Here is a 26285-nt window from a genome sequence, read left to right as displayed (position 1 = left end):
CATTTGAACGGGCCGCATGCAGGCTTCCGCCTTTCAATTGCGTAGCCGAGATGCACGATGGACTCTAATAAAGCTACCAGGGAGTATGATCTTTTGAAAGGAAATACATTAATAGATTCACACTTCTCTGTAATTCACGGGGCGAACAAAACGGAAACTTGTAGACTTTTGACCAATTTTTTTTGTTTTGGAATCACTTCTAGACTCTAATATTTTTTACTTCCTAAGCACATCATGAAAACCATAAAACCCTGTTTCTCATTACATGTGCCACCTAGACAAATAGCCGAGTGCTCATCCATAGCAAAGTAGATCATTTCGTCGTAGAAGTGACAACATTACGTCCCGGTATCCAGCCCAGTATGCACAACAAGATTTCAACGATTTAAATCGCTTATTTCTTGCCAGCCTTGGCAGCGGACTTGGTGACCTTGCCGGAACCAGCAGCGGCCTTCTCAACGGACTTGATGACACCGACAGCGACGGTCTGACGCATGTCACGGACGGCGAAACGACCCAGGGGAGGGTAGTCGGTGAAAGCCTCAACGCACATAGGCTTGGAGGGAACCATCTTGACGATGGCGGAGTCTCCAGACTTGATGAACTTGGGGGCAGACTCGACAGCCTTACCGGTACGTCGGTCAATCTTCTCCTTAATCTCAGAGAACTTGCAGGCAATGTGGGCGGTGTGGCAATCGAGGACGGGAGCGTAACCAGCACCGACCTGACCAGGGTGGTTGAGAACGATGACCTGGGCATCGAAAGAAGCGGCACCCATGGGGGGGTCGTTCTTGGAGTCACCAGCAACGTTACCACGGCGGATTTCCTTGACGGAAACGTTCTTCACGTTGAAGCCGACGTTGTCACCGGGGACACCCTCGGAGAGCTGCTCGTGGTGCATCTCGACGGACTTGACTTCAGTGGTGACGTTGGAGGGAGCGAAGGTAACGACCATACCGGGCTTGAGGACACCAGTCTCGATACGGCCGACGGGAACAGTTCCAATACCACCGATCTTGTAGACATCCTGGAGGGGAAGACGGAGGGGCTTGTCGGTGGGACGCTTGGGAGGCTCAATGGCGTCAATGGCCTCGAGAAGGGTCTTTCCGGTGGACTTGCCAGCCTTGGTCTCCTTCTCCCAGCCCTTGTACCAGGGGCAGTTGGTGGAGGCAGTAAGCATGTTGTCGCCGTTGAAACCAGAGATGGGGACGAAGGCAACGGTCTTGGGGTTGTAGCCGACCTTCTTGATGAAGTTGGAAGTCTCCTTGATGATTTCCTGGTAACGAGCCTCGGCCCACTTGGCAGTGTCCATCTTGTTGATGGCGACGATGAGCTGCTTGACACCCAGGGTGTAGGCGAGCAGAGCGTGCTCACGGGTCTGGCCATCCTTGGAGATACCAGCCTCGAACTCACCAGTACCGGCAGCGATGATGAGAATAGCGCAGTCAGCCTGGGAAGTACCAGTGATCATGTTCTTGATGAAATCACGGTGGCCGGGAGCGTCTGTTATGAAGTTGTTAGAAAGCGTAATGCAGGCCAAGGGCGACGGTGTTGATTGGCACAAGTGCACATACCAATGACGGTGACATAGTACTTGGGAGTCTCGAACTTCCAGAGGGCAATGTCGATGGTGATACCACGCTCACGCTCGGCCTTGAGCTTGTCAAGAACCCATGCGTACTTGAAGGAACCCTTACCGAGTTCGGCGGCTTCCTGAAAAGCGATACGAATTAGCGGTGTTCATTTTTTTTTTTGTTGGTGACTGAGTGACGCTGTGTTTTGTTTGGCGACTCGCCCTGACCAGCCAGACGTCGACAGCTGGCGGGGTAGAGATGCCCCACCAGAGTCAAAGATAAGGCCCCGCGAAAAAGCGAAAATTTGTGTCGCAGCGAGGGAGGGGTAAAAATCGCTTTCTGGCCGCCAGAGACAGCGAAGAGAGACAATTTTCTGTCGGCAAAAAAAAAACAAAGCTCATCGCAAAAACGGAAAAAATTGGCTTCTTACCTTCTCGAACTTCTCGATGGTTCGCTTGTCAATACCACCGCACTGGTAGATCAAGTGACCAGTGGTGGTAGACTTGCCGGAGTCGACGTGGCTGATCCTATGGTTAGCACTATGCAAGTCGAAAAGGACGAAGAGCAGATATCAAGACATACCCCTGTGACAAACATGTTAGCAACAAGAATTTGAAATCATCGCAGGAAACTAGTCAAGGGAACTTACGATAACGACCACGTTGATGTGAGTCTTGTCGTCCTTACCCATTTTGACGGTGTAAAGGTTGTGAAGTTTTGTAGTATGGTGTCCTGACGGAAAGTGTCTGTCAAAAGAGTCAGCAGGCGAAGTCTTTCATCCATCAACATCAATGATCTGTATGACGAAGATGGTTCTTGATGAGGACCAACGTACAAATTCGCAGATCGGATGCTTGAACCGGGTATGCGAGACGAGGAGCAAGAAGAGAGAAAAATTCGCAAAGCGGTGGTGGGAGGAGGAGATTTAAAAAGGTGAGTGGAGGAGGGGTGGAGTGACTGATGCTGGCTGCGGCGCGGGGCAACCAGCACAGAGAGAGAGGGGACATCTGGACCTTTGTGACCACCTAGCCCTAACAGGCCAGAGGTTTTTTCTCTGCATCGCACTGACTCGCAGGATTTTTTCTTCCTTCTTAGCGCCAGGTTGTGCGTGGCGCAGACCAATCAGGAGCTCGCTCTTGGCTCGTTGCTTGGCCATGTTGCCATGTACCAGGCAGTCTTGACCTACCACCAGGTCTGGCAAAGACTTTAGAATGAGGCAGTTTGACAATGGAGGGGCAATGGCCATTGAGGTTTGCATCAAGCCAGACTTTTGAAACAGTAAAACCATCTTGATAATCAGGTGCAGCTGGTTCTGTAAATCATCCTAGTGTATGGGGGACCTGTGTGTATTTGCGTATGAATCGATATTGTCGCGCAAGCTTCTGGTGATTACGGTACAGAGGTTTGTCCCGCAGCTCTGGTCAAGGCATCTCTGCTACTTCGCTAAGAGTTTTGCCATGTCAGTAGTGAAATTCAGCCATATCATTGCTGAAAATGTTTCTATCCGCCTGTGTTGCTTCTAGCATTTGGCATTTCAATATCAAATTCACCAAGCTCGATCATCAAACACCGGAGCTCAGAGCCAAGAACCCCAATCCGGGCACAACATCGACAACCGGCCTCATTTTGCGGCTACGCGCCACCAGCCGCTCAAAACCTCAATGTTGACAAAAAAGATACATGGCATCTGATAGTAGGTACAAAGTGGAGACCAGGCTGGGACTGAGTGAGAAAAAAAAAATTCAATGCGACCCAAAATTTCCTGCGAGGCAGAGCCACTCAGTTTGACTGACGGCCGGAGCTTTGTCTGCCAATCTGCCCAACCCCTCCTCCACGCAAGGCCCAAAACAAAAAAAAAAAAAATCAAATTGACTAGGGCCACGAACAGGTCTGGCGGTAGCGCCTGGCACTTGTGGCAGTTTGCGACAATCTCAACGGCGTGAGTCACGACATCTCAGCTGAATTGTGAAAGTATATATCCACGAGTATAAGACAAAGATATCATCATGGGACGTGACTGTAATTTTTATTCATCCATATTAATTTGTTTGTGGCCTCGTATTGATGCCTCAAATACTACTCCATCTCATGAATGAGTCGCAGATCGCAACAAACTCGACCCGCGACTTGGGTCCAGACAAGACACCAATTCTCTGGTGCCCCTCCCAAACGTCATGCCCCACCATCAGGCTTTGCCACCCCAAGCACCTGCCTTCACTTTTTCTTTGTGTTGCGATGTCCAGAACAGATACCTGATCTCACAGCGGATCCTTGATGGGGCGATTGGTATCAAAACGCAGCTGTGACATACCTTGGCCAGAATCATCAGAAATCTCAGGCATCAATTTCTGGCCGATGATTCAAGCTGCGTGCGCGCAAAAGACTGAGGGGTCGAATGTTGTGACTGATCCAGACACCAGAATAATTTTGACCCCTCCTTCATGAAACTTGCGTGCAGCCGGAAATCTGCAAAAAGCTGAGACCAATCCAGGACACCAATGCTCTGCGCTTGTGGTGCAAGCCCTGGCTCAGGCAACTGTGTCCTCCATGTCAGCCACAGTGGAGTCGAAATGAACTCAGCCAAGTTGACTGTTTGTTTGGCAGGAGCATATGAGAGACCCTTCCCATCCGGTCCAGCATATTCGATATCAACCGCTGATGGTGAGACCAGTTGACCATCTCAATCCACCCATCAAACCCCCCGTCTCAAGCTTCCCACATTAGCCTTCTGTGGCAACGTCTCAGTCTCCAATCTCGACCCTGCAGATCTCCTACTGGCGCTATACATTTCTCGGCGACGCCGCTGCAAAAGTATAGCCGGCGGCAAGAGCTTCTTGGTATATGCCTTGTTTTATTTCTGCCCGATTTGCTCACAGGTCAAAACCGATGTATAGGCACATGATGTTTGGTACAAGACACCACACAATGCACAGAGCCCGGGCTTGTCGCTTTCGGTTTGGGACGGACTTTTCAAGCAGTTGCTCGTTGATAACTTGACATGTTCGTGACTCTACGCCGCAAAATTTCACTGTTCAAGTGCCAGTACAGTCGATATCATCGAGTCATGATGCATATAAACATGCCTGAGGAATCCTGCTGAGCCAGGTGGGCTTTGAGTCACTGTCCTCCAGCCGAATCTCTCAAGGGGGAACGCTCTTGACTAGAACCAATATTGATGATACGACGCATGTATTGACAACTGCTCCCCATGCGGCCCTGATCCAGTGTAGACGTCGTTTGATCGTAATGAGTCCCAGCAGGCCTTTCCTGGCATGGCCCAATGGCAGTCGTGCAATAACTTAGTCGTACTTTGAAGCTTATGCGAAAGTCGAATCAGCCTTCACTTAGTAGTCACCTTGCTTCAGTTCGATTCACAGCACTTCCACGTCCAGCCCATTCACTGCTAAGTGCAACGCAGGCAGGCCACTTATATGCACGGCTTTAAGCGCCAATCTCTCAAACAGAAACCTACACATACGAGTCGGTTGAGTGGCTGATGCTTTTCATAAACACAATGCAATCGCAGACCCGTATAGAGTAATAGTAACTCGTTCGACTCCTCCTAGCAACGAATAGGTGACAGCCAAGGATCTCGGTGCAAATCCGGGTGCGGGCTTTCTTTTCGAATCTATATATATTATCTGACGGAAACGAGGCAGTCATAAGTTCCCGTCTTTTGTGCATTAATAATCATCCTGTGGCTCTGATAGGGCCATTGTTGTTACAGTTTTAACTCTCAACTTCATCATGAAGCCATGCGGTCTCGAACAGCTACTCGCTAGCCAAATTCTGTCTGCTGCAGGGTCGCTCTTGCCTGCAATTCCAACCGCTTACTCAAAGAACAAATTCCATAATCGTGAACCCCTCTCCTTTATATCTCCAATTCCACTTTCTCAAAACTCCACGTATCCATTATTGGTCCTTACCATTCGACTTTTCATTCTTCTCAGCCTTGCCCGCCCCTTTGGGAGTTTTGAGGCCCATCAACACTGCTGCTGAAACAACAGCAATACCGGTGGCTCCCATATTGTACGCAAATTCACGGCCAGCCCACCAGTACACGCTGGTGAAAAGAATTGGCCCGAGACCACGGCCCAGCTGTCCCCAGCTTCTCAATATGCCTAGCTTACCACCCCGTTCATCCTCACTGGCTTCGAAGCTGCTCAAGGCATTCAATCCGGTAACTACCGTGGCCGACGTCATTGCGAGACAAGTTGCTGCGGCATACAGTCCACCAATACTGTTGACTCTGCCGAGAAGAAAGAAGGCAGTCATGCATGAGATGACGCCGATTCGAACAGACAGCAGGGGAGGGAGTCGTCGCGTAACTCCGCCCTGGAGAATAGATGCAACAAGGCCAATATACCCAAGCAACCTCCCATTTTTACCAGACGTGAACTCGAACAGTTCATACGTCATAAACGACAGCGAGCTTTCCATTCCGGAAAAGAAAAGGAGGAAAAAGAAATGAACAGCATTGAGCAGAACGTGGGAATTCGTTCTCTCTGTAACCTTGGCCTTTGGTTTCTCTTTCTTGTCTGACTTAGCGTCCACCCCCGTAAGCGACGGCAAAGTCTCTGGTAGACAAATGTACAGATAGATCGTTTCGGTTACAATGAGTACCAAGCTAAAGGAAGCAGCAGTTGCAAATGGGTTTGCCGCCACCATAGATTTCGTGCTCAGCCAGGCACCGAGGCCGGGGCCGAAGGTAAAGGCAATAGAGAAGCAAGCGCCGATAATGGCCATGGTAGAGCCTCGAGACGACTCATCAGATATGTCGCTTGCCATGGCAGTCGACAGCTGGATATTTCCCTCGGAGAGACCTCCAACAACCCGGCTCGCGACAAAGGTCCGAAAGTCAACGGCAGCGACCCAGAGCAGCACGGAAAGTATGTTTCCACACATAGAAGTCAGTAGAGCAGTACGTCGGCCGTATCGATCGGATAATCTTCCAATGAGGGGGGAAGCAATCGCTTGCAACAGCCTGCGGGTTACAATTAGCGCTGTCAGTTTGCCGACGGGTCATGGGTGACAAATTGGAGCTTACTCACGAGAACAGCGAGCCCATGGCTCCTCCAAGGAGTACAATGTCATATCGAGAATCAATTGGGCGTGAGAAGGAGGCTTTATATTTGTTGAGACCTCCGAGCACTTGCTGTAATAATGTTCGTGGCGCCCCCGCTGTGATGGATGGTGCTTCCCGATCTCGATAGAACTCCAACAGCTTGGGGAAGAGGGGGAGGATGAAAGTGAACGATATCTGCAAAAATATATATCATCAGAAGCTGATACTCTATCATGGGCTTCAACGGGGTAGGCATGTCCTACCAGATCCAGCAGCAATGACACTACAATCACCTTCAAGACTTTCCTCCTCGTCGCGGGGTCGACTACCGCCATGGTAACAAGTTTAGAAGCGCCAGCTCTTGCGCGGAGCAAGTGCCGAGTTGATCGAGAAAATCAAACAGAATTATACAATTGGAGAATGAAGGCTCAGGACGACTCGCAAGGTTTGCCAACAGAAGAGAGAGAAGTTTTCATGGGGCAAGAGAAAATGGCACGGCACGGCGCGGCACGGACAATATCAGATCAAATACGAAACGAAACTAATGGAGCTCCATAGGAAGAAGCCACCGATGCGAAACGGAAACGTGATGGATGCACTGAGTTGGGCAGGGCGGCCGCAATCCCCACAACGGCAGCGGCCAATCTGACTCCATACGATGACCCTGCAGCATGTCAGGGGCTGGGATCAATATGGAGTAGAACTGAGAGACTCTCTAGCCCGGTAAGTCGAATTGCCGGAGTTAGCGTGTACCCAGCCTTCGCTGGAGGAGACATTCGTCCAAACTCTTGTCTTCCAAACAGTCTCATTCGCCGACTAGACACTCGGTGCGTGTTTCTCAGTCGGACTTTCCATAGCCAGAAGTGCCAAGCAAAAGGTTACGCTTGAATTGCATCTTTTGAAAGTGAAATCTCATCAAATTCATTTCGAATTTTATCGTCGTTTAAGTCATCATTTATTTACAATTTCAACCCCATAGCAAGCCTCTCTTCAGCTTCGACGCTCAAGCACACCCGACTTGTTGGTATGTGACGTCTCCCTCCTATCTCGTCATGTTCCTCCTAATACAACTACCTTTTTACGTCAACCAGCCGAGGGTAAATTTAGAACAAAACGAATGCCTTTCGAGCCCTAATTTTATTAGCGAAGGTAAAGCAGCTCTACTGTGGAGGGTCATACCTTGTATGGAATGGGAATAAAGTAGTCTGATGCCATTTGACAATCTCGAGGAGTTGTTTCGAAAATTTTAAGAGCCCCAACATCTCCAGGGCGGATATCGCCCGTGGCATCCCCTTTGAAAATGCCACCGCTTCCCCATCGACGGAAAAGTTTGGCAAGAGTGAGATACAACTCGGCCTGGGCGAGGGCCAGCCCCAAACAACTGCGCGTTCCGCCTCCGAAAATGGTCAGGTACCTGTCGAGTCGCTCACCACTGTTGAGCCAGCGCTCGGGGTGAAATACCAGAGGGTCGGGAAATAGTTTCTCGTCCATTACGGTCTTGTATGGGCTCATGCTGACCACTGTCCCCTTGGGAATGTGCCATTTTTTCCCGTTTTCGTGGTCATGGACGACAAACGCCTCATCTAAAGCAATTCGAGATAGTCTCCCGCTCGTGCCAATACTGTGTCGCAAAGTTTCTTTGACAACGGCTCGCAAGTAGGGCAGGCTTTCGAGTTTCGCTAGTGGTGTAACTTCATCGGCATCGGGAATATTGGCCAACAGTTCGTCGCGAAGTGCCCTAAGTGTCGACGGTCGATGAAGCAAGTGGAAGGTTGCCAATGAAAGGGCCCACGACGTGGTGAGTGTGCCTCCTTGGACCAATATCTGGCCCTCTTGGGCCAATCTGGTAGGCGTCTTCTCGCCTTCCGGAAGATGCTTCGAGGAAAGTAATTCATGGAAAATGGTAGGGTGGCTGACGTCAAGCTGCCATTCCTTAGTATCCTGTGTTGACTGGATCGTCCTTATTTGATTGAGAATATCATTTTTCATTTTCAGAAACCCCGACCAGCCTATAAGGGGGGTTAGAATTCTGTCGCAAGAATGCCAGTTCTGTCAGTGGTGCATACCTGGAACGCATCGAGCCGAAAAGAATTCGGGTAGACCATTGACAAGCGTCAGAGCCCAGTTGGCATGCTTTATGAGTGGTCCCATGTGTGTCCCCATTAGTAAGTTGTCTGTCACCTCGCGTCCAAAATCTGACTGCTCAACTGTGGTGTTGTGTTAGCATTAGCGACTAGTCATTCGGCGGTGAGGAAGGTAGGACATACTCAAGTGATCGCTGCGAGCGAAAGCATATTCGTTTATGACGTCTAGGCAAGTTGATGTCAGCTGAACCGCGGGTGAAAAGCTCCCCATAGCTTTTGTTTCCTAGGTAGCATACCATTTGTAAAGGCCGAGAAAGGGTACATGATATCGATGGGCCTCTCGTGTTGAGTAGCCGCGTATTTGGAGAGGGCTTTGAGGAGCCTGTCAACTCGCTCTTCAATGACTGGTTGTAGACTACGAACACTCTGAGCAGAGAAGAATGGGTTGAGGACCGATCGGCGCAATTTGTGGTGATCATGATCGATAGTTGCGAGGGCACTGTCTACCAAGGAAGTCAGTCTTTACATCCGTGGCATATATTCGTCTGTATAAGTCCTACAAGGAGCCCCAAACTATGAGATGGTTGTGAGCAATTTCTTTCTTCTTTTTGAAAATATGCTGACGACAACTCACTTGCTTTACCCAGAACGCCCACTTCTGTCTGGGTCGTGTTGGGCCGCCAAACAACTCGGAGTGGAAGTCGTGCTCGCCGACATGCACTTCCCAAGGGCTGATACGAACAACGGAACCATACTTTTTGTGCATTTCCATGATTTTAAAGGTGTATTGCCCACCCAAGATAATGTCGTAATAGAATTCATAGTACTGTGTTAGTGCTGCAAGTTTTGGTCCTGGTATATGAGATATAGGACTTAGCCATAGTCTCTGAAACGCGATTACGATAGCATATCCAAGCCAAATTCCAAATGCAACGAGCAGTGTATGTCCCCAAGTGACGTCCGACAGGTAGTCATGCAAGACAATATATGGCCCGGCCTGTGTCTGTTGGGGAGCCATGATGAAGCAAAACGTGTAGCTATCTTGGAACGAGGGGAGGCGGCCTATACCTCGGACTTCGCTCAAGTTATAATGTTTGCAATCAATATAACTGTTCTGTAATATCAGAGTGAGTGAGTAATAAAGGTTGGTAAGAGACTAGGACAGAACGAGCTATCGGAAAGGGTATTATTTCATGATGAGCTGTCAGAAAGTAACAGACAATGCCCAACAGGATTCCTCAAGCCTATTATATTCCGCCAGGATTTGACGTTTCCCCTCCGTTCTTTTCTTGGCCGCTTCCATATCGCATCCTTTCATCCTTCTTTCCACACCGTTATATCGCACGCAGCAACTCCTGCAGTACAAGCAATCCCCGTGTCATCCTTGTCAATCGTGGCATTTGTGGCATTTGTGGAGCGCACTCTCAAGCCTTCCTTGAAGGGCGGTGGCATCCACGACAAAATATGCTAGAGACAAGGGGACTCAGACCGCATCCGGAACCCTATTGGAAGAATTCTGACATCTGCTTATGAAGGAATCATTCCTAAGTGGTCGAGAATAGAGTAGGTATGTTACCCTATCGAGACACGACGGCATTCATCGAGTGCAGCTCAGCCCAAACGGTCGAGAAGCAATCGGAATGAACCGAGCGTTTTTTCTTGACCAACCTTTGGCAGACCCTGAACCAGCATGGAGCAAAACGAACATGGTCAATGCAGGATATGCTTCTACTAACTTTTAAGCTCCAATGCGAGTCATGGAATCAGGCATGGAAGCCCATTTCCACGCATACCGGCTGCATGATGCCATGCGGCTATGCCTTACCATCTTGTTTCCTATTCTGGCCAACGAGCACAACTGCAATAGATGAAATTCGAGCATTTAGTTATTTTTTTAATCCCCGATGCGTGAACAAAGAGTGTCACACAATGACATTCTCATATCTACCTGCATTTTGACAACCGGCTCTTATCCTTGACAACCGCCAATGCGGCCCGGTTTGTGTTTATACTCGGGTTTGGCCGCCTGGTAACACTGCTTTTTTGCCATGACCGTCAGACCCCATGGCGACCTAACATTGTGATTTGGTCTTTTTTTCTCGATGAGTGAAAAAAATAAATAAATAAATAACAGTCAATTCGTAAGCCTGGTGCAATTCGGGATCATGTACACCGTCCCCTTCTAAAATTGAGGGATCTGCACGGTAGGCGGTTGCACCACATGGGGACTGGTGCCCTCGGTCTGAGAGAAACTCCAATTGGGCCGCGATTTTGACACATTGCTCTTGACGCCACTTTCATTGTGCTTTTGAGTTTTGCGCTGGATTAGTGAGCGGTGAGGTTTGTTTGTTTCCGGGGGGGAATGAGAACTGTTCACCGAGTGGGTTTGATGTAGGTGTTCCGAGTGGAAGTTCCGAAACCTGGAGTTTGTGAGTATTGATGTGCTGAACTTGACAGGTAGTTTGTACGGTGTTTGGGGAAAATCCTACGATGAGGGATGGGTTGTCCAAGACTGAATGTCTTACATTCAGAGAAACAAACGAAGACATTAAATCTGAAAGACATGACACTTCCAACCACAAAACTAACACCCGCACCACCCGCAAGACATCTTGTTCAAACGTGAAAATACCATCCATTGACGTCTTACACCCCGTCACACAACATGCAGCTTATCACCCGCCATTATGAGCAAAACAGCCCTGTGTCCCGTTCAAGAATAACACTTACGGTTTTTACTTTTATCCACCTTGTTTCACCGGCCCCAAACCGTTGAGAAGGCAAAAGAAATCTGATAACCCATGTCATAATACTTGCCTTTCATGTCGAGTAACCGTGGTACAAAACTGACGTGGGAGACGGAGCAACTCCGATGGGCCCAGATAGGCTGCAGCGAGAAAAGGATCGATAGGCGGAATGTCTGAGAAGCCGCGTGGATCGAGAGAGTGTGAAAAGAGGTGAGGACTTTTTTTGGTACTTTGTTTTCGGGGAGTGAGGCGTGGTTGCTTTGCAGCTTGGTGTGGATCGGTGAAGATGAAGGTGGTGGTGGTGGAGGGCCGATGTTGGGGGTCACGGGAGATGTGAGACTGGAGAGTGTGCATATTTGGATGATTCTAGATTCTGTGTTGAAAAGGATGGTGTGTTTATGGTATTGTTATGGTGGTGTTGACAAGACGGAGAGTCTTTGTGGGAGAAGTGTTTGAGCAGGGTAGAATATCGCTGGTGGATGGGGGTATCAAGATACTCTGAAGTTATGAATTAGCTAGATGCGTTGTACAATATGTATATCCAAACAGATTTATGTAAAGCCACATCAACATACTCGACAATTATTCATATCCAAGTGTCAACCTCATTTGACAGACCCGTGAGGAAAATCCCGCAAATCCATGAACAAAGGCCCGTTCGACACTTACACAGACACGAACAGCCCTCCCAATCAACAACACCTTTCTACCAAGAACATGTCCACCTCCCGAACAGGGTCCGGTCTGTGGCTTGACACTCCACAAACTTGATGCCATGGCATGCCGTGCCGTGCCGTTTCCTTCCCGCACATCCAAGTCCCACTTCGGAGCCGCTGCCGTGTCCCCACAACCACCAGACCCGTGATGCAACTATATCTCCGACATGCTTTGATCCTTGCGGTTTGGCATTGACTCGTTGACCTTACATTTAAACCTGTGGTCTTGCCGGATTGGTCTTTGAATTCGTATCCCTCGATGCCGGACTCTGGGTAAGCTCCATCGAACAGCCCTCCTACTGTTATCTCGGCCACCATGTCGTCACGAAGGCGTCACAAAGAATCGAGAGCTCTTGGGGATTTCGGAAATCGTCATCAATTCGCCATTGCTGGCTACTATGTAGTCTCTGCGTCCTGCGACGAATGTCATGTGTATGATCGGTAGTCTATGTCTTTTTGTTTCCCAAATTTCTCAGTGCCGTTTTACCCGTCCTGGTCGAAACCCCCAGTCTATTTTTTGTTGTCCGTTCCCAAGTACACCCAATAATAAAAACGAAAAGGAAAAAAAAACATTCTCGATTGACACGCCATTTCCCAGAAGTAATCAAAAAATTATAATGGTAGGCAAAGAAACATGCTGTATATGGTCGGAGACATCATCGGTCGTATCTTCCAGAGTCTGTTAGGCATTGTTTTAGTAAACGCCGTGTGATATAGGTTCTTTTTGAGGAATAAGTTCGCACCTGACCGTCTGTTGTAGCTGATCCAGCCGTCTGCGGCAAAATGTCCAACACAAAATCATCCGAAACGGACGCTTCGACGGGATTTCGGAGGCTTTGGCGCGTTCGGTTTGGGAACGCCGGTGGTGTCATACGGGCCACGAGGCATTTTGAGTTTGTTTTATTGGGATTGGCGAGGTGAGGGAGTTGGGTAGTCGCAAGAAGCTGCTTGGAAGATGGGAGTAGGATGGTGTTGCTGTTGTTTCTAGTCGAGGATCGAGATAGTCGTCGGGTTTTATAATTGCACGTTGCTTCCTTGTTTCCTGTTCGGTTTGTAACAAAGGGGTAGAATGTGAACGTTCAGTTTGGCGAGAAGAAGAACCACTTTTGAAGTAGAGCATGGTATCATGAATCGGCGAGATGAAGTGGAGGAAAGCGAAGTTGAACATTGGAGCAGATGTCTGAGATTATAAACCAGTCCCGCCAAATGTGTGCCTGCCAACAACCCATCATATTTTTTTTCCTTATTCCTCTCGCACTTTTTTCCCGTTCAAGGGCTCACTCAACAAGGTTTCCTCAGTTGGGTTCAGTTTGACCAGGGTCGTGCATGCTCTCGCGTGGCTATCCATTTTCCAGGATCTCATGCTTGCCCAGGTACCTACAAACGAGCAGGGGGAACCAGCAATCTTTACACCGCGCTGTGTTCAATGATGAGGTCCAAACGGCTGTGTAGGGGGGTGCATTGGTATGACTCTGGTACCCTGTGTTGCGTGCAAGTTCCGACTTTGCGGTCTACCCCATGCCGATACATTGTTGTGGTCAAATCACGTCCCCCGTGGGCCCTTGGTCTGGGACAACTTTTTTGGGTCAAATTGGGTAAAGCCACCCCTGTCCTGGCTTCTCATGGCTGATGGCGACTTGTCCTAGACTTTTCTTTTCCCCGTGGCCATAGCTTTTCGAGACCGGGCCTGCGAAAGAGCTATGACGGTGCCATTGCGCTATTGCGCACAAACGCTGGTACCTGGGATCAACAGGGGCGGCCATTTACCCATCATCCATTCTCTGGGAATCCAAGCATGCAGTGCCCGGAGGAGGTATGCCGTATTACTGTTTGCGAAAGCCCAAAAACCACGGTGGAGCATCCATGCCTTCCAGGCTAAAACCAGAAGATCCTGGGGGTTAGCACCAGACGCCAAGCTAGTGCAACTGTTTGATGAAGAGAAAATTACGGCAATCAGGGAGGGAAGAGACAAGAGGGTGAGTCGATACTTTCGATACTTGTCCCCAGTGACTTGTTACCCATCTCCCGGTGCGCAACCTGGAACTAGCTTGGAGAAGGCGACTGCGAGGAGAGACCATGCTTGTGAATCAAGGCATGTACATGTGCCCAAACACCAACGCGGGTCTCTTCTGCCGCTCCCAATTTTTGGGTCCTGGTAAGACATGGAGGCATGAACACCGTGATGTCACCGTGTGACTTGACTCTGTCTCTCGCTCTCTCGCTCTCTCTCTCTCTCTCTCTTGCTGTCTCGTCCTTCCGGTGGCCGTCAACCTGTTACTTGAGTACCGAGTACGGAGTACCACGCACTTGGTAGTTTCCTAGGTATGTGCTCGTCTTCTTCATTTAAACCCAGACATCAGGCCCTGGCATTTTGACGGTGCAACGAGAGCCATGTCCTTCTAGAAGCAGTCTGGTTGTGGACAAAGTGGACTCCATGCCCAGACCAACCGGTCGGACCACACCTGCCAGGCACGGCAGTGGGTATGGCGATGAAATGGTACAGAAGGGGAGGGATACTTTCAAGTGGAGAGCCTTGGTCAAGTTCGTCATGACAGAGATGAAGAAAGGGTTAGAGTAGAAAGGCATGGTCTCATGGAAAGCAAGTTGAGCTGTGTCAAGTGGCCCTAAAGCCTGCAGAAGGACTGGGCTCGGCTGGGCTGGTGCCAAACTGGGAAGCGACGCAATGGAAGGAAGGAGCAACTCGATGCTCAATCGGAGACCTGCCGCATTCCCTGCCGAGCAAACACCAGCGATTTGTGTGACTCGATGCATTTCGTGAACACCGGCCGACGCAGACGCAGGGTTTCCTCCTTATTATTACCAGACGAAGCCTTCCTGACGTTGGCTAACATTGGGTCCTGAATAACCGGACGGTCCAAGCGTTCAACAACTTTCTTGCCGCGTAATTAATAAACAATATTTTTCCTGGCTACGACACTTCGTCGTTTGTGGTTGCCTTGTCGTTGTCTTTGGCGTCATTCAACTGGTACATACTCCGTGCAAAGAGGCTTGGAGGGTCGGAACTCAAGAAGTCTGCAGCGTACTCCGTCCTCCGTACTCTGGGCTGAGTAACGACTCAACATGCCTGCGACAAGTCCTCCAAGGGCAGCTCCATGACGTCCGTGAGCCGACAAGTTTCGAACCCCTGAATCACCACATGTCCAGCAAGTCCTCAAATCTCCATCCAGCCCTGGCTCCGATACAGGCGTACACACGTATGTACACACATAACGAGTACACGTACTCCGTGCTCCGTACAATACACACAACATTCAACACCGCTTGTTTGTTTTGGAGCAACACGGATAATTTTACCAGACCAGTGTTAGTTTTGCCGACAACTGATCCGTGCAATAAGGCACAACTGTCAGTCTTCATTATCCTGGATCATGGTAACCAATCCATGCCTTTCCATCCTTGCCGGGTGCCTTCGTTCGCTGTTACACCATGGAACTTTGCCTTATGGACTTCATTTCCCGGAAACTACCCGGACACCAATAATCCCTACACATACTGTCAGACTGTGTCCACCGCTTCCAGGTTCTTGGAATTCAAATCTTTCGGCGCTAGAGATCCAATTTGCTCGCCTAATCAGTCCCATGCTCGCCCAAAACTAGCCGAACTTGGTCGTCATTCCACCACGGCCCCGTTGGCCCGGTCCGGGGCCGTTTAACAGCTCAGGCATTGTCGGTTTGATGAATGACAGCTGTTTCCTGTGGTACCTTTGGAGATTGTCACTACTCGAAACATGGCTACGACTTTTGTTTACTTTCCTGAACGCTGGCCTTGTCAGATCAACAGTTGTTGGCTTCAATTTCGGCATGACGGCCCCGTGGTAATGCTGCATACTTCACTTGCGACACCAAGAAACGTCAAACTGTTGGCGCCTCGGTCTGAGAAGACTTAGTTCGTCTATTCTGCACAGTGCCAGGGCACAATATTGTAGATACAGTTCGTTTCGTACGCGCCTCATGCTCCTCGAACTGCACACAAATTCGCTTACGGTACTTGGTGGCGTGATCCGTAGCAAACACTTGGTTATTTCAGATCCAATAGCTCGTAGCGAGCCGACAGCATACTCCGTAAAGGGGGCTGAGATGACACGCCCTTCACAAAGTGGAAAAATTTTCGCCTCCTTTCCAGGCAACTGGTTGAACAGAGGCTGTATTATTCCGTCCATTTGGCTTTTTTACCTCTGAGGCATGTCCCTGCTGGCGGACGCAGCGGACCTTGTTCCCCGACCTTGGAAATGGTCGCCTTACCGCTTCTCTGACCCGTACCAGTGTCTCGGTACCAGACGGGTATTGGTTCACAAATGTAACAGCCGATCATATTACTACGCGATTGCATCAGATTGAATACAAGATACAGAGGCTAATGCTAAATATGACCTATGCAGAAAGTCTAACGCATGCCGCCGTTTGCATGCATTATCCGAGATTGCAAAGGTGGATGGTTGGGCATTCACAGTTACACCGAGTTGCCTTGGAGTGGCCACTGCGAGGTCTTCCTATACACTACCGTTCTATTCAAGGCAAAGGGGCACTGTCTGGCCAACCGTACGAGGGTCTGGACTCTGGATACTAAAAAGCAACTTTTGAGATAAACCGGTCATCAAACAAGCTCACCAATGGTCTTCAACAGTCAGCGTTCCGTTCTTGGTGACCAAAAATTCCTCCACCGCCACGTCTTTGCCACTCTCCTTTCCACAACCGCTCTCCTTGATACCGCCAAACGGAGCCTCAGAACACGAGCTGTTTCCTGTATTCTAAAGTGCAATATTGTGTCAGCAAAATGTACGCGCGATGTAGCATCTCCACCACCAGCCACGCCAAGAGAGACAACACTCGGCTTTGCAAACCCGGCTGAGACGGCTCGAGAGAAAAAGAAAGCAGAACAAGCAAATCGGGATGTGTTGACGGCGTACAAAGAAATTTTTTCATGTAGAGGGAAGAAATTGTCGAGGAAACCAGGAAAGAAGAAGAAACATATGCCAAAACGTACCAATCCAATCATGCCGGCTTCCAGTTTCTCAAACATCCTCCACAAACGATCAACATTCTTGGTGAACACGTAGCTGGCCAAGCCCATGCTGGTGTTGTTTGCTCGCGTAGTAACTTCGTCCTCTGTATCAAACACGGAGACGCCGAGGAGTGGTGCAAAAATCTCGTCCTGGCTCATGAGCATGTCGTCCGTCACGTCTGTCAAGATGGTTGGGTTCATAAAATATCCTCCTGTAGACTCAGCACGAAGGCCGGTCCCGTACACCAATTTCGCACCATTGCTGATGGCATCTTTGGCCATTTCTTCGGCTTTATCGAGCGCTCGAGGTGTCGTTACCGGGCCCATGGTCGTTCCTTCGGCCATGCCATGCCCAACCTTGAGTTGGGAGGTGCTGGCAATGAGCTCCTTGACAAAAGCATCATATATGCCACGCTGGACATAAAGTCTGTTTGACGAGATACATGCCTGGCCGGCATGACGCCATTTGAGAGCCATGAGTTGAGCGAGTGCCTGGACGGTATTGGCATCATCGAAGATAATAAAGGGACAATTTCCGCCCAGCTCGAGGGTGAATTTTTTGAGGTTACGTGCGCAGAGACCGGTGATAATCTTGCCCACACGCGTGCTACCAGTAAAGGTTACCTTCTTTATCAGCGGATGAAGACATAGAGCTTCTGCGACGGCCGGAGTATTATCAAGGCTTGTAGTCAAGACGTTGAAAGAACCGACGGGGAACCCAGCCTTGAGTGCGAGGCGCGCAACCGCGATAGCTGTCAGTGGTGTTTCTGGCGATGGTTTGAGCACCATGGTACAACCGGCGGCCAGCGCAGCAGCCACTTTTCTCAAAGTCAGAGCGATTGGGAAGTTCCACGGCACTAAGGCTGCAGCGACTCCAATGGGTTGTTTAATAGTGATGGCCCGGCGGCCAGGAATAGCAGAAACGATTGAGCTACCATGGGCTCTCTCTGCCTCTCCTACAAACCACCAAGTGAAGCTCGTGGCATAGTCAATCTCGCCATATGCCTCTGAAAGAGGCTTTCCAGTTTCATAAACAAGAATCTTTGCCAAGTCCTCGCGAGCATCGACAATCAGCTGGTGCCACTTGGAGATGGTCTGGGCTCGTTTTCGTGGTGTCCATTTGGAGTACTCTTGGAAGGCCCTGTGGCTCGACTGGACAGTCGTGTCGACATCATCGCCATTACAATCGGGGCAAGAAATCCAGACTTTGCCGGTACCTGGATCGATGACATCGAATCGTTTGCCCGACTTGGCGGTTATGTCTCTGCCGTCAACAACACAGTCGGGTTGGGCAAGGCTCCTGTCGGCCAGCTGAAAGGGTAATTCTGCAGCCATGATGATTTAAAGAAGATGGAATAGGATTTGTTAGTATGTCCCGGCTCCGTCGTCTGAGACACGTGAAGAAGTCTTGCGTTTTAATGAGGCTATCGTTAGAAATGGTGTAGCGAGGTCGGCATCAAGATCAACCTTGCAGGTCAAGCGTGCGGGGAATCCGAGTTCCTGTGACATGAACCCACCAAACTGACATCAAAAGAATGGAGCCATTCATGTGTGTGTATGATTGAGAGAAGGTGTTCGTCTGAATTGCCGGTTCTCTCATTCCCGGCCCTTTCGAATGCACCACCTAGCTCAGGCTCCGGCTCAATTCTGCATGGCGGCCTCAAGATCCATCATCCATTGATGCAAGATGCGGGGAGACGAATTGGGAAAATGCGGAGCGGAGCAACAGCCGATGATTCAAACTGTGAAGGGTCAAGTTGTTACATTTCGGTGGCACGCTCCGGATGAGATCACCGTTAGCGGGTCCGGGGTACCGGGGAACGGGTCACGATATTGGCTTTGTCTGGCGAAAGTGATTCAGCTTGGCTAATAGGATGTAGTAGTGGCTTCAAGTCGGTCGGTTGTGGTATCGAAAGGGGCTGGAAAGAGTCGATGTCAACACACACGCTCTCACTCTCTCACTCTCTTTGACATCCGGTCGTCAGGATGAACCACCATCGTCTTATTTAGCCTGCCTTCCTCGACACCAGGTCACAGGGACACAGGCAAACGTTGTGCAAACACGTACGACTTCCTTGCGCTTCATCGATTTACTCTTCAGTTCCCGGTCTTTGGTTCAACGTTACGTTCCACCATGACCGTAGACACTCGGGTCAAGACTCGGCGGTCTAGGACCAGTCCATATAATCGACTGGTAACCATTGCAGTTGCATTTGGTTCTTTTGTAAGATGACAACTCGGCCCTGTTTCCACTCCTATCCACATCTGAGGTTGGCAACTCTGGATTCAAATCTCCACAAAGAGCCGACCTCGGGGAACCTGCCAAAATTACCAACTCCACGATTATCCACCAGAACTTACTTTCTAACCGTGATATTTCCAGACTTACGGATATTGCTCTGCCATTATCGGCAGTACCATCGGTCAACCAGGATGGTATCAGTTCTTTGGTTTGCCCATGCAGGGCGAGCCAGGCTATGGCACCACAACAACACAGGCGATTGCCACTGCAAATGGATTGTATAGTGCTGGAGGAGCAGTTGGCAGCCTGTTCATCATGTGGGGAGCGACAGCTCTGGGCAGAAAGCTCTGCATTCAGATAGGCGCAGCTTGTGCTGTTGTTGGTGGTGCTTTCCAAGGAGGAGCTGCAGCTTTGGCGTACGTTGTCATGCGTTGGATCCCAACCTGACCAATACTAACGGAATGATAACTTTCTAGAATGTTTCACGTCGGCCGAGTCATTTCAGGTCTCGGTATCGGTATCCTCGTTACCGCTTGCCCAATGTATCTCTCTGAACTAGCACCTCCCGACAAGAGAGGCTGGCTAGTCGGTCACCACGCAATCTTTCTCGTATTTGGCTACATGCTCTCTGGCTGGTTAGGATTCGCATGCTACTTTGCAACGGAGAATAACCCGTCGTTTGCGTGGCGATTCCCTCTCTGCGTTCAGTGCTTGTCGCCGCTTGTGCTGCTCGTCACGTCGGTTTGGATCCCCCGCTCACCGCGATGGCTTCTTCAGACGGGCCGGGTCGAGGAAGCGTGGAAAGTTCTTCGAGAACTGCGTAAATCCCCCGAAGATCCTGACGATCTGACGGCCAAAGAGGAGTTGTACCAGGTCAAGATGCAGATTGCGCTGGATGCGCAGAAGCTAAAGGCCATTGGGTGTACGCCGTGGACCGCTGTGATCAAGAAGAAGAGTTACAGGAAGAGGATGATTATTGGTTTTTTAACGCAGTGGGGTGCAGAATTCGCTGGTCCTCTTGTTATTGTAAGTTTCCTTCTTCCTCCCGGTGTACAAGAGCGGCATGGATGTAAATTAACTTGACGTTGCTGTAGAACAACTATTCCGTCATCTTATACACCAATCTCGGACAAACCAACTACATGCCTCTGCTACTATCGGCCCTGTGGCTCACCACCGCCGGTCTGATATACAACCCACTCGGCGCATGGCTACACGACAAAGTCAACTCCAGACGATGGATGTTCATGGTTGGTCTTTTCGGCTGTCTCTTTACGACCTCGGGCCTCGTTGGCTGCATTGCGCAGTACGGCGGCACGACCAACCAAGCAGGCAACGCAGCAGGCGTGTTCTTCGTCTTTCTATACCTCACATTCCAAGGGTAATACTCTAACTTGCCCTTGTATCCCAAAAAGAAAAACTAACACCAGTGGTAGAACACTCTGCGACACAACCATGTATCTCTACGTCTCTGAAATCTTCCCCACGGAAATCCGCCCCATAGGAATGGGCTTCTCCCTCTTTGGCCAATTCGCCTCCACCATCATCCTCCTGCAGACTGCGCCGATTGGCATCGACCAAGTCGGCTGGAAGTACTACCTCGTCATCATTGCGTGGTGCATCGTCTTCATCCCCATCGTGTACTTTTTCTTCCCGGAGACGGCGAGACTGTCACTGGAGGAGATTTCTGCGCGGTTCGGAGACGATGTCGCCGTGCATGTGAATGATGTGTCGGAGGCGCAGAGGAAGGAACTGGATGAGTTTTTGAAGGAGCATGATGTTACGGCTTTGGCGGAGGAGAATGGCTATGTGGGCGAGAAGGTTGAGGTTGAGCAGGGGAGTAAGGCGTGATGGTGTAGAGTCTGTGGTGAAACGTATTTGCCCACATGCAAGTATACACTCACACATTTCAATATATGTTGGCATACACTAATACGTCTTAATATCTTTTAGTATACACTAACACGTCTCGGTGTATCTCGGTACACAACGCGGGATGGAAACCTTGTACTTTGTTTAAATACTTTTAACCACCCTGTGTGTAGGCTAGGGGTGTATTGGTTTGTGTGGGATATTTACTTTCTGTTGTGTTGTATACCCTCGGTCTTTACTTTCAATTACTATAATAATATCACAATCTAATACTACTATGTTGAGTAGTGTAAGATTTATTTCTGTTCACGATCCAAATCGAACTTAAGTTATGAGTTGTGTAATATTAGTTGTAGAGTTTCTACTCTAGACAGCACAAAATCTTGGCCATACTATCCTTCTGTCCTTCACATTCCATCACCATAGTGTCACTCCAAAAATCCCACACAAGTCCCATATCAGACCACTCCGCCAGCAAGATCATCTCAATCAACAGTACCCAACCCATTCCAGACTTCATCATCCAAGAATCATTATTACCCCACTGGCCCCAGTCAACCCACCGAGGTCCAGACACCCTCCGAACCACTCAACTTCGGGCGGTACCACAACCACTATCATCAATAGCGTCAAAATCCGGACGGTGCCACCCCCAGATTCTCTCTACCCCAAGGGCCTAAACAAACTCTCACCATACCAGCTCACCACTACTCTCCAATGTACGCAAAGCGGGATATCATCCAATTTTTCAAAGTATCTCTTATTCCCCCCTCACTTCTTTTTTTTTCCCAAAATCCCCCCAGGACGCATAGTATGAAATCCCAACTCATCCATCGTCCGTCAAACACATCCAGCTCACCATGACAAAATCCATCCTCCCAGCCATAACGCCCTACGACTCGCTCCCCGACAAAAAGCGCGTATGGCCAAGTTCACCAAACTCCCGTGAAGAAGGGCTAGGCCGCCTATCCCTCCTCACGCCCGAGGTAGTCGCCTCAGCAGCCCAGTGCATCAAAACCGGCATCAGGGTCTCTCTGAACTGGGACCTTACAAAGCTGGACATCGCGAACTTCAACCGCGCGCCTACACAGCACCATATCGTGTCGTTGCTGGGCGGCGCTGCCTTCGACGACGTCTACATTTTCAATCCGCAGCAGTCGTCGCAGTGGGATGGGCTGAGACACTTCTCCGCGCCGTTTCCCACGCCTGAAGACCCCTCGCGGAGGTTATTCTACGGGGGGGTCACTGCCGCGGAGATTACGGACCGGTCAAATCACAGGATTGGCATGCAGCATTGGGCGAGGGAGGGGATTTGCGGGCGTGGTGTGCTGTTGGATTATGTGGCGTGGGCGGAGAGGAACGGCGTTGAGTATAGTACGTTTTCGAATCATGCTGTTCCGCTGAGGGTGCTGAAGCAGATTGCGGAGGAGCAGGGCGTGGTGTTCAAGAGGGGGGATGTTTTGTTCGTGAGGATAGGCGTGACGAGGGAGTGGGATACGAGGATGAGGCCGGCGGATAAGTTGGCGTATGCGGGGGATTCTAATCCGCAGCATGCTGGGGTGGAGGGCACGGAGGAGATGCTGAGATGGATATGGGATGAAGGCTTTGCGGCTGTGGCTGGGGATGCTATTTCCTTTGAGGTGTATCCCAAGCAGGAGAGTTACAAGACGGAGGACGGGGGTGAGGTGCCGGGGCTGTTGATGCATGAGTATCTGATTGCGGGTTGGGGATTGGCAGTAGGTGAGTTATTTGATTTGGAAGAGTTGAGTAGGACGTGTCAGAGGTTGGGGAGATGGGAGTTCTTCGTGTCGAGTGCGCCGTTGAATATGCCGGGAGGTGTGAGTAGTCCGCCTAATTGTCTGGCGATATTTTAAGCTCATTCTTCATTATTGCATTAGCTAGGCGTTGTATGTAATGGTACTTATTTGTTCATTCAACTTCAACTTTCATAATCCGCTGTGATTCTCAAAACTTTGCAAGATCTTGGCAAACTTCTCGGCGAGACCCCAAGATCCTAGTCGCTGAAAGATGTTCTGCGCATCTCTCGTGATGAGTGCCGCTGACCCATCCGCAAAGATGTCCGCTGCGGAGCCAATTTGGGCAGGTCCTCCTGTCTGAATCCAATGCATTATTGCCTTCTTCTGCTCCATGTTACGGCAATTGATGTCCAATCTGACTCCAACGCCGTCAGCTGACCGCAATGACGAAGGGCTGTACTTGACATATGCCACAATAAAGATGTATGCCATGAACAAACGCATGATTTCGCAGGGGGCAGAGACCAAAAACTCGTTGGCGACGGCTACAATCTGACCTGCATGCCATAAAAGACGTCGTGTGCGCTTCTTGTCTGTCTTCATGGCGGCGGAAAGGCGGCGTCGTGCTATCGCAACACTTTTATCCTTTTCTGGGCCAAGGGACACAATTTTCCGCACCATGTAGAGGATGATGTCCATGATGTCGTCTGCGGCGTACATGTGGGAATAGTGACATAAGAGAGACGAGATGCTAGAGTATTAGTTAGTCTCAATCATTTACTTACTTCATCGTGGGTGAAAAGGGGGAGGTCATACTTGTAGCTGACTAGATCAGAGGTAGAGCACGGCTGCTCCATAGATTCCAAAAGACAGTCCAGCCCACGAAGAAGCGACGTCTTCGAGTGCTGGTGAGCCTTGAATAGCGAAGGAAGGTCAAAGTAGTCCGTCGTTGACAATGCCTCCAGCTGCTTCAAATCCCAAAGTAGGCGCCCAATGACTTGGCCACACAATCTTCTCCCCCACATGGAAACATGTTCACCCAGAGGCTGTCCTGCCATTGTTGCTTTCAAAACACTGGACAACTTAGCCCCTTGCGCTTTGGATGGGGAGCGAAACTTCAACGCAGCCCAAGCATTCGCCGACGGGGCTTCCCACAGAGATTCAGCACATGGCAGTCTTGCCGGAAGTTCGCTCAAGTCGACAGCTCCGCGACGGTTCGTCAAGGTACACAGACTGCAGTCATATTCGAAAGATGCCCAGGCGATACGGTTGTCTCGTTCTCGAGTAGCCCACGCCCTCCACTCCGCGTACGTATTCGTCTGGTCTATGACAGGTCCATGGCTTTCAACTGTTTCCTCTTGAATATTGAGTCGTGCATTCAGTAATCCCAGACCACGTAGGCTCCCGATGAGTACTCCACGAGTTCGATCTGCATTTTGATACAATTGGCGGTTTCCGGATCCCAACGAATATATTTGATGTAGACACAAAGCTGCCAAATATGAAATGTTCGAGTAGTTGGCGCTGTCAGATATTCCCTGAGCAGAGTTAGCGTCTATTAACTGTCAGGTTCCTCTGTCAAATGCTTACCAGCCAAGTAATCATAGAGGCACAGAATTCGCCAATAGCATCCGATACCTCGCTAGATTTGAGATCAGTGGATACCACCGATCCGACACACACCATAGCCGCCAAAAGCACAGTAGGACATTCACTGATTGCCCAGGTTGGTGCATGAACAATCGGTTGGATAATTTGGAAGCCGGTGAAGTAGGAATCGATGAGCTCATTCAGCAGATCGACCCCTGAATTCAGGTTGCGTGAGGATATCTGCTTCGGACTCGGCAGCTGCTGCTGAGAGAGCAGTTGGACTAGACAGTCGACGGGAGTCTGCTGACCTCCTGGACTAAGCTGCGCTGACTGCTCCAGCACATCGTGTAATCTGGGCAGGGGAAATCGTGACGGTCTCGATTCTTTGCCCTGTTCAAATGGCCAGGGTAACACTTTCGGCCTTGGGGGTAGAGCTGGGAGAGGGGGCATCATATTGGTTGACGGTAGAACGCTGTACACTGTTGGAGCAGGAGGTGGATGTTCTTCCATGGCCGGCTGGGTGTCGATAGGCAGCTGAAGATTCGAGATGTCAAAATCCAGCCAGTCAAACCCAGTTCCCCTGAAATCAAAAGGCAGCGTAGCATCTAGAGACTGAGAGTAAACCGTTCCATTCCCATCACTCGGCGTGTTCCCATTGTCAAAGGCCGGACTGCAGCCGTCCTCCAGCACCATGGGACCGAAGCCTTGGTCGAAACCTGCGAATCCGGCGCTGGGTGAAGCTTGTATAGCATAGTTTCTGTAGTCCTTCGGAATATTCTCTTCATATTGCTCAAAGTCAACACCGTTACAGCCCGCTTCTTGATTTTCATCTTGCACCACACCAGTCTGGTCCGTATCCCGTGTCTGAGACCCGTCCATACTATGAACAGGTTTCACAAACGGATATGAACAGGTATCAGGTGTCTTGGCTGCGTAACAGGAACCGCAAGGCATAATCCTGTCACATTTCAGCTTGTGACGAACACACCGATTACATGACTTTTGGCTGGTGCCTCCGTTCCCAACGGCAATATCATGCGATGCGCGCAAGTGGCGGAGAAGAACATCTTGCCGTGAGAAGCTCCTATCGCAATATGAACATTGAATAGTTCTTCTTTGAGAGTGAGGCAAGTGCGTGAGTCGATGTCGGTTTAAATGACTGGGTCTAGTGAAGGAGCGGTTGCATTGATCGCAGGCGAGTTTAGGCCGTGTTGTTGGACTAACTTCTTCCATCTTCAAGGACATCATGGAGAGAAAGCTTGTCAACTAATACAGTTCGCGTGCGTACTGGTTTTAATTTGACAGCGGTTTATGCATTACGATAGCACAAAACAACAAGTGCTAAGGTGATGTAGCGACAAGGTCAGAATCTGGGGTTTTGGGGAGAGGATCGATGTCGGAGGTGATCAAGTCAAGGTTCCCTGTTCGCCTCTCCAGACTCCAAACCCGGTTGACACTAGTTGTAGGGTTGTGGGGTTGGCGTAGTTGGCGGACGCCACAGCAGGTGGCAGGTGCGAACCGAGTGCGCCTGCCTGTTTACGGATGAGCTTACACCTTCTAGGAAGGCAATCTATTGATTTTGACATGAAGTTTTCCATTGTCCGGTCCGCAGCAAG

At 49.9% G+C, this 26285-nt stretch overlaps 10 protein-coding genes across 10 annotated transcripts; 4 read left to right on the top strand and 6 right to left on the bottom strand.

Moving 5' to 3' along the window:
- Window positions 1-394: 394 nt before the first annotated feature.
- VFPPC_04839 (elongation factor 1-alpha) lies at window positions 395-2581 on the bottom strand (the record flags this gene model as incomplete). The annotated part of the gene is made up of 5 exons (XM_018284120.1): window positions 395-1503; window positions 1575-1713; window positions 2005-2095; window positions 2224-2320; window positions 2410-2581. The coding sequence occupies 5 exons, from the start codon at window positions 2579-2581 to the stop codon at window positions 395-397; spliced, it is 1608 nt and encodes a 535-aa protein (XP_018145471.1).
- A 3110-nt stretch (window positions 2582-5691) lies between these two features.
- On the top strand, window positions 5692-6045 carry VFPPC_17684 (hypothetical protein; the record flags this gene model as incomplete). The annotated part of the gene is made up of 1 exon (XM_022429373.1): window positions 5692-6045. One exon carries the CDS (start codon window positions 5692-5694, stop codon window positions 6043-6045), a length of 354 nt encoding a protein of 117 aa, XP_022285589.1.
- Window positions 6046-6189: 144 nt separating this feature from the next.
- On the top strand, window positions 6190-6690 carry VFPPC_17685 (hypothetical protein; the record flags this gene model as incomplete). The annotated part of the gene is made up of 2 exons (XM_022429374.1): window positions 6190-6556; window positions 6629-6690. 2 exons carry the CDS (start codon window positions 6190-6192, stop codon window positions 6688-6690), a joined length of 429 nt encoding a protein of 142 aa, XP_022285588.1.
- A 1032-nt stretch (window positions 6691-7722) lies between these two features.
- VFPPC_04837 (cytochrome P450) lies at window positions 7723-9741 on the bottom strand (the record flags this gene model as incomplete). Its single annotated transcript, XM_018284119.1, has 7 exons — window positions 7723-7770; window positions 7819-8648; window positions 8706-8846; window positions 8907-8948; window positions 9020-9226; window positions 9284-9296; window positions 9358-9741. 7 exons carry the CDS (start codon window positions 9739-9741, stop codon window positions 7723-7725), a joined length of 1665 nt encoding a protein of 554 aa, XP_018145470.1.
- A 2421-nt stretch (window positions 9742-12162) lies between these two features.
- VFPPC_17686 (hypothetical protein) lies at window positions 12163-12504 on the bottom strand (the record flags this gene model as incomplete). Its single annotated transcript, XM_022429375.1, has 1 exon — window positions 12163-12504. One exon carries the CDS (start codon window positions 12502-12504, stop codon window positions 12163-12165), a length of 342 nt encoding a protein of 113 aa, XP_022285587.1.
- Window positions 12505-14529: 2025 nt separating this feature from the next.
- VFPPC_17687 (hypothetical protein) lies at window positions 14530-14958 on the bottom strand (the record flags this gene model as incomplete). The annotated part of the gene is made up of 1 exon (XM_022429376.1): window positions 14530-14958. The coding sequence occupies one exon, from the start codon at window positions 14956-14958 to the stop codon at window positions 14530-14532; it is 429 nt and encodes a 142-aa protein (XP_022285586.1).
- A 1852-nt stretch (window positions 14959-16810) lies between these two features.
- Window positions 16811-18543, bottom strand: VFPPC_04836 (succinate-semialdehyde dehydrogenase; the record flags this gene model as incomplete). Its single annotated transcript, XM_018284118.1, has 2 exons — window positions 16811-16954; window positions 17191-18543. 2 exons carry the CDS (start codon window positions 18541-18543, stop codon window positions 16811-16813), a joined length of 1497 nt encoding a protein of 498 aa, XP_018145469.1.
- A 799-nt stretch (window positions 18544-19342) lies between these two features.
- VFPPC_04835 (sugar porter (SP) family MFS transporter) lies at window positions 19343-21301 on the top strand (the record flags this gene model as incomplete). The annotated part of the gene is made up of 5 exons (XM_018284117.1): window positions 19343-19432; window positions 19592-19866; window positions 19927-20476; window positions 20545-20831; window positions 20887-21301. The coding sequence occupies 5 exons, from the start codon at window positions 19343-19345 to the stop codon at window positions 21299-21301; spliced, it is 1617 nt and encodes a 538-aa protein (XP_018145468.1).
- Window positions 21302-22182: 881 nt separating this feature from the next.
- VFPPC_04834 (cornichon) lies at window positions 22183-23196 on the top strand (the record flags this gene model as incomplete). The annotated part of the gene is made up of 1 exon (XM_018284116.1): window positions 22183-23196. The coding sequence occupies one exon, from the start codon at window positions 22183-22185 to the stop codon at window positions 23194-23196; it is 1014 nt and encodes a 337-aa protein (XP_018145467.1).
- A 72-nt stretch (window positions 23197-23268) lies between these two features.
- On the bottom strand, window positions 23269-25548 carry VFPPC_04833 (C2H2 type zinc finger domain-containing protein; the record flags this gene model as incomplete). Its single annotated transcript, XM_018284115.1, has 3 exons — window positions 23269-23830; window positions 23896-24617; window positions 24670-25548. 3 exons carry the CDS (start codon window positions 25546-25548, stop codon window positions 23269-23271), a joined length of 2163 nt encoding a protein of 720 aa, XP_018145466.1.
- Window positions 25549-26285: the final 737 nt, after the last annotated feature.

This window comes from Pochonia chlamydosporia, chromosome 3, assembly GCF_001653235.2.
Source record: "Pochonia chlamydosporia 170 chromosome 3, whole genome shotgun sequence".
Classification (NCBI taxonomy): Eukaryota; Fungi; Ascomycota; class Sordariomycetes; order Hypocreales; family Clavicipitaceae; genus Pochonia; species Pochonia chlamydosporia.
The sequence above is the reverse complement of the archived record's forward strand: the minus strand, read 5'-3'. Positions and strand labels throughout refer to the sequence as shown.